At 37.9% G+C, this 15,815-nt stretch overlaps 1 protein-coding gene across 1 annotated transcript; it reads right to left on the reverse strand.

Annotated features, from left to right (window-relative positions):
• Positions 1 to 10,881: 10,881 nt before the first annotated feature.
• inmt (indolethylamine N-methyltransferase) lies at positions 10,882 to 13,250 on the reverse strand. The gene is made up of 3 exons (NM_001134805.1): positions 13,082 to 13,250; positions 12,419 to 12,626; positions 10,882 to 12,181 (listed from the first exon to the last, which is right to left on the reverse strand). Exons 1-3 carry the CDS (start codon positions 13,233 to 13,235, stop codon positions 11,743 to 11,745), a joined length of 801 nt encoding a protein of 266 aa, NP_001128277.1. The 5' UTR covers positions 13,236 to 13,250; the 3' UTR covers positions 10,882 to 11,742.
• Between the last annotated feature and the right edge of the window lie 2,565 nt (positions 13,251 to 15,815).

Here is a 15,815-nt window from a genome sequence, read left to right on the forward strand (position 1 = left end):
ATAGCTTTGTAGTTTGGTAGTTTGTAGTAGAAAGATGTATTTACCCATTTTTGTTTTGTCAGAATGTGTACTTTCGGAAAATATATGGTTTTCTAGGGTCTCCTTACTGTTAGGTGGTCGTATGGCACATAATACACATACCGGGTGCAAAAACTGCATGAGCCGAAGCATCTTATGTGAAAATTCATATGCACTATTTTTACTTGGGTGCCCCTGTACCCCACATAGTTTGGTAAATCTATGCATATAGGGCATCAAACTGTTCAGTAGACCCCTGGTGTTCATATTTAGAATGTTTCATGTTGATACGGTACAAAATGTGGGGGTACATAATGGGGTAAAATGCAAGCTTTGTGACAATTTTCAGTAATGTCAAAAAAATCGTTCTGTTTAGCATAGCTTTGTAGTTTGGTAGTTTGCAGTAGAAAGATGTATTTACCCATTTTTGTTTTGTCAGATTGTGTACTTTCGGAAAATGTATAGTTTTCTAGGGTCTCCTTACTGTTAGGGGGTCTTATGCCGCATAATGCACATGCCGGTAGCTTATATTGCAGTGTATACACTTTGTATGCACTAACTTCCTTTTGGGGTCTCTAAATGCCAGATACATCGGTGATCCTATGCACAATGGGCATCAAACTGTTCAGCGGACCCTTGGTTTTCATATTTAGGGTGTGTTTTCTTGGTACCTAATGTTATGTGGGAGATATGGTGCTTGAAAGTGGAAGATTTGATGTGTTTTTCAGGTATTTCACCAAAACTAGCAATTTTGGGAAAGCACTGCGACTCTGTAGTTTGGAGTAGAAAGACATGGGTACCAATTTTGAATTTGCCCGAATGTGTACTTTCCAAAAATATATGCTTTTGGGGGGTCAATGTATTTTTTGTGTTTTTACCCCACAGAAAATGTAGTAAACGTGTTGAATTTTCAGTAGCTAAAGAGATCTCCTGGGCAATTTGTATGCACTACCTTCCTTATGGGTTCTCTAAATGCCAGATACATTGGTGTTCCTATGCACAATGGGCATCAAACTGTTCAGCGGACCCTTGGCTTTCATATTTAGGGTGTGTTCTTTTGGTACCTAATGTTATGTGGGAGATAAGGTGCTTGAAAGTGGAAGATTTGATGTGATTTTTAGGTATTTCATCAAAACTGGCAATTTTGGGAAAGAATTGCGACTCAGTTGTTTGGAGTAGAAAGACATGGGTACCAATTTTGAATTCGTCCGAATGTGTACTTTCCAAAAATATATGATTTTGGGGGGTCAATGTATTTTTTTGTGTTTTTACCCCACAGAAAATGCAGTAAATGTGTTGAATTTTCAGTAGCTAAAGAGATCTCCTGGGCAATTTGTATGTACTAACTTCCTTTTGGGGTCTCTAAATTCCAGATACATTGGTGATCCTATGCACAATGGGCATCAAACTGTTCAGTGGACCCCTGGCTTTCATATTTAGGGTGTGTTTTCTTCGTACCTAATGTTATGTGGGAGATAAGGTGCTTGAAAATGGAAGATTTGAGGTGATTTTTTAGAATTTTCATAATTTTTTTATAGAAAATGCTAAATTCAGTAAAGCATTGCCGTTTGGTACTTAGGAGTTGGAAGACATAGTTACCCATTTCGGATTCGTCAGAATGTGTAGTTTTCAAAAATGTATGGTTTCCTGGGGTAAACCTAATGTTCCAGGATTTTTGGCTTTGGAATGTAAAGTGTGCCGTATTCTGCTGTAATGCTTTGAAAATTTAGTAATTTACTGCTGGGAGTTTTTGATCTATAGAAGTCAGAAATCTCAATAAAACTATACATATCAGGTATTGGCACGTTCGGGAGACATGAGGCTTTCCAAATCAGTTGAATTTTTGTCCATAAAATAAAATGTGTTTCTGGTAGAAATCCTTATATCATGAAAAATAGCATTTTTTCTTTTTTTTTTTTGTATTTCAAGCTCTAAATCTTGTTCCAGAAGTGGAAATACACAAAAACTCAGGTAGATTTGGAAAGCTCAGGTTCTCCTGAAAAAAACAATATATAGTTTGCCTACCTAAACTTAACCCTGCCCCCAGTAAAAGCCCCTACATTGAGAGAGCACAGAATGTTCACAAAACGTCTGGCACTGGGGGGAACTGAAATGACGAATTCGGCTGGCACTTAAAGGGTTAAAACCGCTAACTTTGGGAAAGATTTACTGTTTGGTAGTTAGTCGTAGAAATAAATATTTACCAATTTTTGATTTGCCTACATGTGTACTTTCCAAAAATATATGGTTTTCAGGGATCACCCTATTTTTACTATACAGATTTTACACACAAAACTGCCTGTGTGTTTATGAAATAGGTATCTCTAAGCCATAAAAAATAGTATGCACAAGGTTTATTTTTGGGGGCTCTATATGCCATATATTTTGATAAACCTATGTACATTTGGTATCAAACTGCTCATTAGACCTCTGACAGTACTTTTTTAGTAGCTTTATCCCACATAAAATGATGTAAGTGTGATTTTGCTGTACCTGAAATAACAAAAAAATCATATGGGGTATCTTCACCTTGGTGCTCCTTAATGCCACATACTTAACCTATACATATTGGGCATCAAACTCTTCAGTGGACCCCTGGTGTTCATATTTAGACAGTTTAATCTTAGTACCTAATTATATGTGTGAAATAAGATGCTGCGAAGTGTAAGTTGCCAAATTTAGGAAAGCTTTGTGGTTTGGTAGGATGTAGAAAGACATGTGCACCTAATGTGTACTTTCCTACCATATATGGCTTTCCGGGGTGAGTGTCCCTTTGCATCCAAGCGCGAAATGCACGTGGAACGCAACTTGATGCCACCTGCGTTTGGCACTTGAATGCACAAGTGACAGTAAGGTAAGAATGGGCCAATAAGGAATGGACTGCATTTCGGCCTATGCACCCCTGTGATCAAACACAGGAGAAATCCCCCGCAGAGGAACGCATGGCTAAACGCCAATGTATAAGAGCCCTTAATTCCCCTCATTCACCCAGCCACAGTAAGTTCTATTAACCCCCACCATGATAAATACACCCCAAATCCTGAGAAACAGGCAGCTCCATGCAGAGTATTAAGCATGACAGGCAGCATGATCAGAGGCTGCAACTGCTATGGCCACGATGCACATAGAAAATACAACCTCAGGGCTGGTGTTTTTGTTTGTTTATACAATCTAATTCAATAAAGCAAGCTGTTTAACAAAAAACTTATGACCGCTCTGCTTTGCCAGCATTTTGTATGTATATAAGGTTAATGTAATTGGGAATCCTAGTGGGTGAGTAATAAGATAAATATTTATTGGGACAGAAAATGCACAGTACATGTTTTCATTGGTTCCTATATGGTCCTCTGACAATTATTTTTTATTTGGTCACATAAACATTATGCAGCATCTGCTGGTCTGGCAAGAATATGTTAGGTTACTACATGGTCTGTTGAATCAATGTCACATAAAAAGGTATGCCAACTTTTACCATGGTGTCATTGGTATTTATTTTTTTTCATAAGTAATTGTTGTTTTTGGAGCTAATTTACAAAGTTTGTGGGATCCATAGGCTTACAGCAGGTTACATTCCCTTGTAATTACCCTCAGCTTGAGGAGGGTGGGGTTTGATTAGTTCACCTTTACAGACTGCATAAATAGAACCACAGGCAGTCCAGTGAGCTGCTTACTAACAGGCTGGTGGCTGGTTGAATCAACTTGCTTTCATTTCAACTAAAAAGGGATAAGTATTCTTTACTAACTTTATCAAAACCATTGTGTTTTTTTACTGTTGGGTTTTATTTATTTTTTTCATAAGTAATTGTTGTTTTTGGAGCTAATTTACAAAGTTTGTGGGATCCATAGGCTTACAGCAGGTTACATTCCCTTGTAATTACCCTCAGCTTGAGGAGGGTGGGGTTGGATTAGTTCACCTTTACAGACTGCATAAATAGAACCACAGGCAGTCCAGTGAGCTGCTTACTAACAGGCTGGTGGCTGGTTGAATCAACTTGCTTTCATTTCAACTAAAAAGGGATAAGTATTCTTTACTAACTTTATCAAAACCATTGTGTTTTTTTACTGTTGGGTTTTATTTATTTTTTTCATAAGTAATTGTTGTTTTTGGAGCTAATTTACAAAGTTTGTGGGATCCATAGGCTTACAGCAGGTTACATTCCCTTGTAATTACCCTCAGCTTGAGGAGGGTGGGGTTTGATTAGTTCACCTTTACAGACTGCATAAATAGAACCACAGGCAGTCCAGTGAGCTGCTTACTAACAGGCTGGTGGCTGGTTGAATCAACTTGCTTTCATTTCAACTAAAAAGGGATAAGTATTCTTTACTAACTTTATCAAAACCATTGTGTTTTTTTACTGTTGGGTTTTATTTATTTTTTTTCATAAGTAATTGTTGTTTTTGGAGCTAATTTACAAAGTTTGTGGGATCCATAGGCTTACAGCAGGTTACATTCCCTTGTAATTACCCTCAGCTTGAGGAGGGTGGGGTTTGATTAGTTCACCTTTACAGACTGCATAAATAGAACCACAGGCACTCCAGTGGAGCTTGCTCTGGTGGTAGGTGCTCTGTAAGTGTTTGCTCTTTAAGTGGGACTCTGTAAGTGGAGTTATAAACTCAGGAGTTAAACACTAAGGGAGTTAAAAATAAGGTAAAACAAGGTATTTACTACAAGTCCTTACACCTATTTTTGTTTAACTGTTCTTGTAACTGGGAGAATGAGTGGTAGCAACATTGAAGGTCTGACACAGTGCACAGCCTGCCACATGTATGCAGTTGTGGAACAACAGTTCCAAAGTGCATACCTCTGTTGTGGATGTGAGCGAATTGCCACTTTAGAGGCTCGCGTTAGAGTCCTAGAGGAACACGTCGCAACACTGCGTTCAATCAACAATCTTGAGAGGGGTCTCTTGTTAACTGAACAAGAACTAGTGGGGTCAGATAGTAGGGGGGGAGGGGAGCAGCAAAAGGATGATAGGGCAGTAAGCTGGGTGACAGTTAGAAAATCTAGTGTGGGGAAAAGGAAAAGGGAGGCTGCTCCAGGGTTTGCGCATCCCAACAGATTTGCCAGATTGTGTGAAGAAGATGGGAGTGTGAACTCTGGATTGGCGGTTCTAGGTGAGGCTGATCTCTCTAACAGCCGGGAGACCAGTTTCACTAGTAGTGGTGGGGAGGAGAGCAGAGCTAGGCCTAAACAGATGGTGGTTATAGGGGATTCGATCATTAGGAAAGTGGACAGGGTAATCTGTCAAGCGGATCGCTTCAACCGGACAGTTTGCTGTCTTCCTGGTGCCAGGGTTCGGCATGTGGTTGATCGGGTTGACACATTATTGGGAGGGGCTGGGCAAGACCCGGCTGTCTTGGTACATATCGGTACTAACGACAAAATGAACGGTAGGTGGGGGACTTTAAAGAGTGAGTTCAGGGATCTAGGCTCTAAGATTAGGCAAAGGTCCTCCAATGTCATTTTTTCGGAAATTTTGCCGGTGCCGCGTGCAAGTTTAGGGAGACAGCGGGAGCTTAGGGAGCTAAATGCGTGGCTAAAGTCTTGGTGTAGGAAGGAAGGGTTTGGGTTCCTAGAGCACTGGGCTGACTTTTCCTTGGGGTACAATCTATACAGCCCTGACGGATTGCACCTCAATGGAAGGGGGTCTGCTGTGCTAGGGGAGAGAATGGTTAAGAGGTTGGAGGAGTGTTTAAACTAGACAAGGGGGGGGTGGGTGAGCTAGAATTCCATGGGAAAATTAGTGTAGACGGGGTAGGGGGACTAGCAAAGGGTTGTGGGGGAGGAGTGAGGGGGGCATATAGTTTATCAGATAAGGAGCTTCCGTTACAAGGAAAGCAGTCTCATAATTGCCTTAGCTCTAATTCTCCCTTAGCTAATGTAAACATCAGAGGGAGAAGTAATAATCTCCGCTGCATGCTGGCTAATGCGCGTAGCTTGTCGGGTAAATTAGGGGAGCTGCAAGCTATTGCATGTATTGAAAATTATGATTTAATAGGTATCACTGAGACCTGGTGGGATGATAAATGCGACTGGGCTGTGAATTTAAATGGGTATACACTTTTTAGGAGGGACAGAGAGATTAAAAAGGGTGGAGGGGTTTGTCTTTACGTAAAGTCAGACTTAAAGCCATGTAATAAAGACATTACCAATGAAAACGTCGAATCTCTTTGGGTAGAAATTTCAGTAGGGCTGAAGGTCACAAAGAAAATGATCATTGGTGTATGTTATAAACCACCCCGTATAGATGAGGGGGATGAGGCCCAGCTATTGTTGCAAATGGAGGAGGCTTCAAAACTGGGTCAAGTTGTTGTTATGGGGGACTTTAATTATCCGGACATTGACTGGAGTAATGGGGTGGCTAAGTCAGAAAAAGCTAGTAGGTTTGTAAATATGCTAAATGACAACTTTTTATTTCAGGCAGTTCAAGAACCCACTAGGAATGACGCTATTTTGGACCTGGTGATTTCTAATAATAATGAACTTATCTCTAACATTTGTGTGGGTGAGCATTTGGGGAACAGTGATCACAACATGGTCTCCTTTGAGATAATGCTGCAGAGACAGCGCTATAAGGGAGTAACTAAAAACACTCAATTTTAGACGTGCAGACTTTGCCAGTATAAGGGCATCTCTGCAATGTGTCAACTGGGAAAGGCTTTTCATGGGGTTAGACACAGAAGGAAAATGGAACATCTTTAAAACATTGCTTTGTAGGTATACGCAACAGTATATCCCCCTAGTAAGCAAGGAGAGGCATCGCAAAGCAAAACCTTTATGGCTGAATAAAAGTGTTATTGTCGAGGTTGGTAAGAAAAAACGTGCTTTTAGGGCATTCAAGTTAGCTGGGACAGCAGAAACTTTCATCAGGTACAAGGAAGCAAATAAAGCATGCAAAAAAGCTATCAGGCAAGCTAAAATAGAGATGGAAAGGGATATTGCTGCTAGGAGTAAAAAGAATCCAAAATTATTTTTTAATTATGTGAATAGTAAAAAAATGAAGCAAGAAGGGGTGGGAACTTTATTATCACGGGGGGGTACGTTGGTTGATGAAAACGGGGAAAAGCTGAAATTTTTGAACTCTTATTTTTCATCTGTCTATACATCTGAGGAGCCAGATAATGAAGGCTTCCCTTGTAATATGCCCAGTTCTAGTAATTTAGCTACTGACGCATGGGTCACTCGGGAGGAAATTCAAAAGAGACTTGAACATGTAAAGGTAAACAAAGGTCCAGGGCCGGATGGGATTCATCCCAGGGTATTAAATGAGCTGAGCGCTGTGATTGCCAAACCTCTTCACTTAATTTTTCAGGATTCATTGAGGTCTGGCATGGTGCCAAGAGACTGGCGGATTGCTAATGTGGTGCCGTTATTTAAAAAGGGATCCCGTTCTCAGCCTGAAAAACTATAGGCCTGTTAGTCTGACATCAGTAGTAGGAAAACTTTTGGAAGGGGTAATAAGGGATAGGGTACTTGAATACATTGCAGTTCACAATACTATTAGTTTGTGCCAGCATGGTTTTATGCGTAACAGATCTTGCCAGACTAATTTAGTTGCCTTTTATGAGGAGGTGAGTAGGAACCTTGATGCTGGAATGGCAGTTGATGTCATCTACTTGGACTTTGCTAAAGCGTTTGATACAGTACCTCACAGAAGGTTAATGATCAAATTAAGGAATATTGGCCTAGAACATAATATTTGTAATTGGATAGAGAACTGGCTGAAGGATAGAGTACAAAGAGTGGTTGTAAATGGAACATTTTCTAATTGGACCAGTGTGGTTAGTGGAGTACCGCAGGGGTCAGTCCTTGGGCCTTTGCTGTTTAACTTGTTTATTAATGACCTGGAGGTGGGCATAGACAGTATTGTTTCTATTTTTGCTGATGACACTAAATTGTGCAAAACTATAAGTTCCATGCAGGATGCTGCCGCTTTGCAGAGCGATTTGACAAAATTAGATAACTGGGCAGCAAACTGGAAAATGAGGTTCAATGTTGATAAGTGCAAAGTTATGCACTTTGGTAGAAATAATATAAACGCAAACTATCTACTGAATGGTAGTGTGTTGGGGGTTTCCTTAATGGAGAAGGATCTAGGGGTTTTTGTTGATAACAAGTTGTCTAATTCCAGGCAGTGTCATTCTGTGGCTACTAAAGCAAATAAAGTGCTGTCTTGTATAAAAAAGGGCATTGACTCAAGGGATGAGAACATAATTTTGCCCCTTTATAGGTCCCTGGTAAGGCCTCACCTTGAGTATGCAGTGCAGTTTTGGGCTCCAGTCCTTAAGAAGGATATTAATGAGCTGGAGAGAGTGCAGAGACGTGCAACTAAACTGGTTAAGGGGATGGAAGATTTAAACTATGAGGTTAGACTGTCGAGGTTGGGGTTGTTTTCTCTGGAAAAGAGGCGCTTGCGAGGGGACATGATTACTCTGTACAAGTACATTAGAGGGGATTATAGGCAGTTGGGGGATGTTCTTTTTTAGATTGAGAACGCAGCTTCCATTTGAAAGCATTACAGCAAGTATATAGGCTGTGATGTGTATGGCGAACTGTTAATGCCAACAGGGCTGGTAGTTGTTGTCAATCAAATTCCAAGGCTATGTTTATAAATATCTAATTCATACTAGTGGTATATTATAGTTTATGTATGATATACATTGGCAAATGAATGTTTTGGTTACCTTAGGGTTAACTTGATACTCGGTCTTTTTTCACACTTGAGTAACAAACTAATAACATGTAAAGGATTTAGCCAAGTCACTGACTGATCTAGGATGAATTCCAAAATAGTTGAAATTATGCAAGCAAAGAATTTGGGCCAGGTGGCATTGAGTTAAATGTGTGGAAACTTACAGAATTAAAGGGGACATAAACCTAGTAAATAAAAGTGAGATTACCATATAATCAAACATAAGGATAGTAGAAATTAAGAGACTGAGGTGGGTTTAAAAGCCACACAATATATAGGTCAGATCCTCTTTTGAGATAACAAACCTTGATAGAATTTTCTTTAAAGACATGCTACATTTGTGCATAGCCTAGTATATAACAGCATTTTGATTCCCAGCATCTCTAGTAAGAACAGCATTAACTCTTAGCAGTGGCCTAGCTGGTAAAATACCAGCCAAAGCCAAGGCCAGTATTACAAATTTCAGGCAAAGTACCCACGGACACCCTCTCCTTTCTCTCCTGGCCCACCCCACTTCCTATTTAACTTACCGTCTTTGGCCCTTCCAACTGTCCCTTCAGGTTCTGATCCTCCCTTCTGTGTTGTCAGTCTGCTTGCACTGAATTAAAGGCCCGCCTTCTCTAATCGGCCAAATCCCTGTGTATTATTGCCCCACCCTCTCACATCATCACCCATCTCCTGCCGGTATTTAACTTTACCTACCCACAGCACACCAAGTATTGTGACTTCCAAAGTACATTGGCAGTCTGATCCCCAGCAATGTCTAGCATAGTACCACTGTGACTTCCAAATTAAAATTACACTGTAACCTCAGCATCTCCAGCACAGGACATCATTGCAATCAGCATGAAATAAAATGTAGTGACCTTAGCAGTAAAACTCTGCTTTTGGCCATCTGCAATATTTTTTGCAAAACTATGGCAACATTCTGCTGTAAATTTTTTTTAAAATGCTGCAAAAAAAAAAAAACCTACGGGTGATAAAACATTGACTTCAATACAATCAAATCAACACAGCAAAACTGTCCATTGACTTAAATGTATTTGTGCAGAAAAACACAGCTTAACCCCCCCCCCCCATTGATTTAATCACATTTTGTGATTTTTTTTTTTCCCCATTTTGTGACTTTTTACGTGGTTTTGTTAATTATTAGGCAAAGTGAAAACAGGACAGATTTACTCATCACCAAGTCCAATTATTCAGCTCTTACTTATGAATACAGCTTCTATAGGTTCTTGCTCAAATCAGGGGTCAGTTACAGTCTGTGGATTTATTCTCACTTAAAAGTGTCCATCCTGAGTACAGGCCCTCAAAGTGGAATTTTTTCATCTCTGGGTCCTAGCTGTCATTTTTGAGCGAGCTATTACAAAACTATTTTCACACTATCATTACCTATAGGGAATACGTCCTCCTAAACTCTTAGTCCCATTAAGTCTCTACAACAGGTAGAAAAACTATGACATCTCCTGGCCTGTTACTGAACTGCCATTAAAATAGTTTAACCCAAAATTGGAAAATATCTTTCCCCTCCCAACTGTAAATTAGGACCACACTTAGCTGTCTCAAAAATCCTCTACACCAGCATACTTTACCATATTGTTAAAGCATGCTAGTAGCTATGGTTCAGCAACCATAATAATTGACTTTTACAAGGTTGGAGTCCCACTTTTAGACTATATAATATATCTTATATATATTATAAACTTTTACTAATGTAGAGATTTTTTTCAATATTATTGAAGCAAAATCATTTAGGTTTGCATTTTACGGTGAATATTTGTGATAGGAAGATCAATGTTTTTTTTGCATCTCAAGCAGTGTAAAGATTAATCCTACAGGAAAGGCAAGGTCCTAATTCAGTCAAAATATGTCTTTTTCACTAAGTAAAATGTGAGGTATGCAAAATTGTAAATCTCTCTGTTTATGTCTTTCTCTTGAATTACCCCATTTTAAGGCAGTACTGACAAATCATCTGGATAATATACCTTTAAATGCAGGGCCAGTTGGTAAAGAATACATAGAAAATCTAATAATAAAGTATAAACTATTACATTATTTAAATATAGTATATACTGTAAGTGTAGAAAAATATTTTCATGCCTGTGATGCTTTCTATTACATTGTCAATAGAGCTGCAAAAATTCTATTTTTTATCAAAAGAATTGTCAGATTGCATTTTTAAATGCAGACACTCTTTATTAAACTCCTCATAAACCAAGGTATTTATAGCTCCATTTAGTTAAACAGTGTTTGAGAATTCAATTTCTAGTTTATAGGAAACCTACAGTGAACATAAACCTTCTCTAAGCCTAGCGGCACACAGCCTTATTTTCTCCACCGGTGTTTTCTACATGTAAATATGCACAGATACAATACCACATGACAGCTGTATGTTGTATATGTAAACGCTCAGATATGTGTATTTTATGCAATATTATTGGCAGATAGATGGAACAAGCAAAATAAAATGTTCAGTGTTTATAATAAAATATTTTACTGTGTTATAAAATATCAAAGGCAATTATTGGTGAATGGAGAACAAAGTACATTTAATAAAGTTCAGTATAGGTATATAGTATATACTTTTACATGTCTGAATGTCTAAAGATTTATAAGGTTTGTCTTGCCTTTGCTACTGTATGTGTGGAGGAGAATTTCTGTAACACTGTACCATGTAGATCTACATTTGAATGCATTGTTTATATTACATATGCAAAAATGCACTGACACACAGAACCAATACTAGATAACAGCTGTATTATATATATATAATAATATATGTATTATATGGAAACACTCAGCTCTTTTTTCATAATGCAGTATTATTGGAAAATAGATAACATAGTACAAACAAAAACAGGATAATAGAGGCAATTACTAATGGAGAATAAAGTTCACTATAGGTATTTTGATTTCACATGTATGACTATATAAAAATATTCTCCTTAGGGGAGAATAAGTAGGCCTATAATAGATGTCACAAATACAGATGAGAGAATGCTGACATAGCCTGCCTTGAATTCTTTCCTACCTAAATATCCCTCAGTTTGCGTGCAAGAACAAACAAGCTTGAGTCATGATTACAGATATTGTACTGCTCTTTGTCATACTTTCTCGGTATAACCTCCAGATCTATTATAGCAAAGCCAGTGTCAGTTATAGCACTTCTCATAAATTCCTCATTTAAGGATAAGCAAGAAAACCTTTTGCCTCCTGACAAGTAGGAAGTACAGTTAAGAATCTCAGAAAGGATTAAATACCCCCCCACTTTTAGCAAAGGCGAAATGTTTTTGAGTACATTGCGGTAACTATCCAAATCTTTACTGGCACATTCCAGGCACCCAAGGCTCATTACACAGTCAACTTTGGGCAGCACCAGAGGTGCCACAGGATTGCTTTTAGTTACATCACATTTAATAGACTTTTTTACTGTCTTTTTCAGTTTTTCTCTCTTCTCTTCAACTGTTGTTCTGAAATAAAAGAAAATCAAACTGTTGAGTGTAATGGAATTATTTTTAACCATGCACAAAGTCTAATTTTAAAGTAGCCTTTCAATTAACCTATTCAGTCATAGATATCAAGGCATAAATACCCACAGATAGATATTTGGATCACAGATAAAGGCTTCCATCCCTTCAAAATAAAATGAAGAAAGGTGTAGGATCTTAAATAATAATGTATACTTTTTTAAATTAAATACCACTTACCCCTTTCCCTCCAGGTCACAGACTGCTTGTATAACACTTGTCCAGTCAAATATTCCTGGTTCATTTCTCACAGTTTTTTCAAAGTACTCGCGGCTACGGTCAGCATAGTCAGCACCAATGATCTCTTTGAATGATTCACATGCAGAAAGGTCCTGATAAATTGTTGGTCCATGGCCAATGTCAATAAGTGTTTCCCCCTTCACTCCATCTGATCAATAAAGATAATTGGTAGTACAGCAGCTTTTTCTGTAGATCACTTTTCATTAACTCAATATAAAAATATTAGAACAATGTATTGTCTAGTTACAGAGTGGCATTAACACATAAATTACAAAACAGTGAATATATTAATGATGTAGAGGAGAGAATCCTCCAAATTTCACATACAAGAGATGGTTATGTAATATTCTCCACAAAAATAGCAAATTGACCTAAAGGGACCTAACACACCACAAAATAGAAAAACTGTTTTGAATTTGAATATAATTCCCTGATACCATGTACTGGTGTTTGTTTCAAGCACTGCTACAGTTTACATAAATAAGCCTCTGTGTAGCCATAGGGGAAGCCGCTCCATTGGGCTGTAGGGCAGATAAAGCTTAAGATGTGTAGAACACAAGATAAAGAGTGGGCAGTGATATTTAATAAAAGAAATACACTTACGCACGGTGAATGTTTCATGAAGCTTTCTCAAAGCGAAATCCAGAAAGCCGTCTGTCACCAAAACGCCTGATTTTAGGTTATAGTATGTATCCAAATAACCCCAAGGATCAAATTCCTCCTGATAAATGTCTTTGCCTGTGAATTTAGTATCCATGTTGCTAGTTTCCTCACAAAACTGGAAGGGTGATTGTTTCCTAGGTCTATCTATTTGTACTTAGTCTTGTACGTAGAAGTTGGCAATGGTTACTGAATGTTCTTTAGTTTATGTGTTATCCAATAAAAATAAAAGGCATGAAGCCAAATTAGTTTGGAAGGCTGCACATAGAAATATTTAAAGAAAAGGATTTTTAAAAAGTAAATACAAGCTATGAGACGGCAAAAGTAAAAGAATTGCTAACAGACAGATATGTGTGCATTACATATAATACCATGTTTTCTCTGTTGAATAGATATTGTTCCTGATGAAGTGAAATGATTAATTCAAGATGTTCTTAAATAACATGATCCCCTATAACCCGGTGGTTAATGGGACAAACCTTCACCTACTCCAGGACCCCTTATCTCAAGCCTGGAAAAAGCCAATAGATATAACCCTTTAAAAAAGTAAAACAGATAATCCAACAGTAAGCCAATAAAATATATACATACAACACAAAGTTGAATACAATAAGTTACCAAAAATAAAGGGTGGCCTCAGCACGAGGAATGTGTGCTTTGTATGTGTACATACAAAACAATGGGATAGGCACTCAAGAAACCATATACTGTACTTCACTAAAAATGATGTTCAAAAAAATGTAAAGCTTATAATTAAGTGCTCTTGTTATCTTATGTTATCTTAAAGATTGTTTTACATACCGTATATACTCGAGTATAAGCCGATCCGAATATAAGCCGAGGTACCTAATTTTACCTAAGCCAACTGGAAAAACGTATTGACTCAAGTATAAGCCTAGGGTGGGATATGCAGCAGCTACTGCTAAGTTTCAATAATCAAAATAAATACCAATACAATTACATTAAATGAGGCATCAGTGGGGTATATGTTTTTAAATATTTATTTGAAAGAAAAACAGTAAACTAGCTCTGTAAGTGGAGAAGAGGGCCAACAAAAACAATATGGTATCAACAATGATACCTTAAGAGTACTACCCCCTTAGCTCAATCAGCAACCAAGCAAAAACACAAAGAGTTTAAATCCTTCAAAACTATGGTTTATATAGAATATAAAGTGCAATGTCTAGTGCAGTATAGGACAGGTGAGGACGGTAGATGAAGATTAATTTGGGAGCGGCCAGGGCACTGGAGGGTCTGGTTGTGGGTGGCCTTATTTGCACACAAAGGACAGAGGGTGCTAGTCTTGTGGGATCCATGGATCCTGACTCGAATATAAGCCTAGGGGAACTTTTTCAGCACATTTTGGGTGCTGAAAAACTAGTACAGGTATAGGACCCATTATCCAGAATGCTCGGGACCAAGGGTATTCCGGATAAGGGGTCTTTCCGTAATTTGGATCTCAACACCTTAAGTCTACTAAAAAATCAATAAAACATTAATTAAACCCAATAGGATTGTTTTGCATCCAATAAGGATTATTTATATCTTAGTTGGGATCAATTCCAAGGTACCGTTTTATTACTACAGAGAAAAAGGAAATCAGTTTTACAATTCTGAATTATTTGATTATAATGGAGTCTATAGGAGACGGGCTTTCCGTAATTCGGAGCTTTCTGGATAACGGGTTTCCGGATAAGGGGTCCGATACCTGTATATACAGTAATTGTTGGTGACCTATGTGGTTACTTAAGTGCCTCTTTTTTTGTATAAATCAACAGCAATTTAATTTTCTTTTTGCTTTCAGTGAGTAACTTGTAAGGATACAGATCATGAAACAGCCTATATACGCAAAACAACCCATTTTTTCAATTATTTGCACTCCTCAAGCAGAATCCTGTACTAAAATCAATTTTTCAAAAGCACAATTTTTTTTTAGATTTTACTTTGAAATGTGACACAAAACAAGCCATTAAACTTCACTCTCTCTTTACTGCTCTCTTTCTGACGCACCTCCTGAAGTATTCAGCTGTCTGGACTGATAGGAGCTCCATGTATCTGTTGCTACCACTGCTCCACTGTATGCTAAAAGCAGTGATGTTTCCTATAGCAACCTATTAGCAACAAGATTCCTACAAGTTAGAAAACAAAAGCAAAGAGACAACGAGGTGTAGTTATGTGCACTTTAAGCAAATAATTCTGATTTTTGAAAAACATTTCCCTTTTCTTTGTAATAATAAAATGGTAACTTGCACTTGATCCCAGCTAAGATATAATTAATTCTTATTGGAAGCAAAACAATCCTATCAGGTTTATTTAATGTTTAAATTAATTTTTTAGAGGACTTACGTTATGATGATCCAAATTACAGAAGAATCCCTTATCTGGAAAACACCAGGTTCTGAGCCTTCTGGATTGTAGATCCTATAAGTATAAGTTCAATTCTAACGTAAAATAAAAATGTAAAATTATAGTGGACCTTTAATGAGATGAATATATGAAATAGTAAAAACATTTTGTGAGACATAAAAGATAAGAAAAGTTCATACACAGCATTTTTTTCTGCCAAAGTTGTTGGATTTTGTACTTAAAAGTATCCAACAACAAATGTTGTTTATGAAGCAAAAAGTTCATTTGGCAAATGAACGTTATAAAGCTGCCTTGGTAAATAAATGTGGAT

This window comes from Xenopus tropicalis, chromosome 7 (assembly GCF_000004195.4).
Source record: "Xenopus tropicalis strain Nigerian chromosome 7, UCB_Xtro_10.0, whole genome shotgun sequence".
NCBI lineage: Eukaryota > Metazoa > Chordata > Amphibia > Anura > Pipidae > Xenopus > Xenopus tropicalis.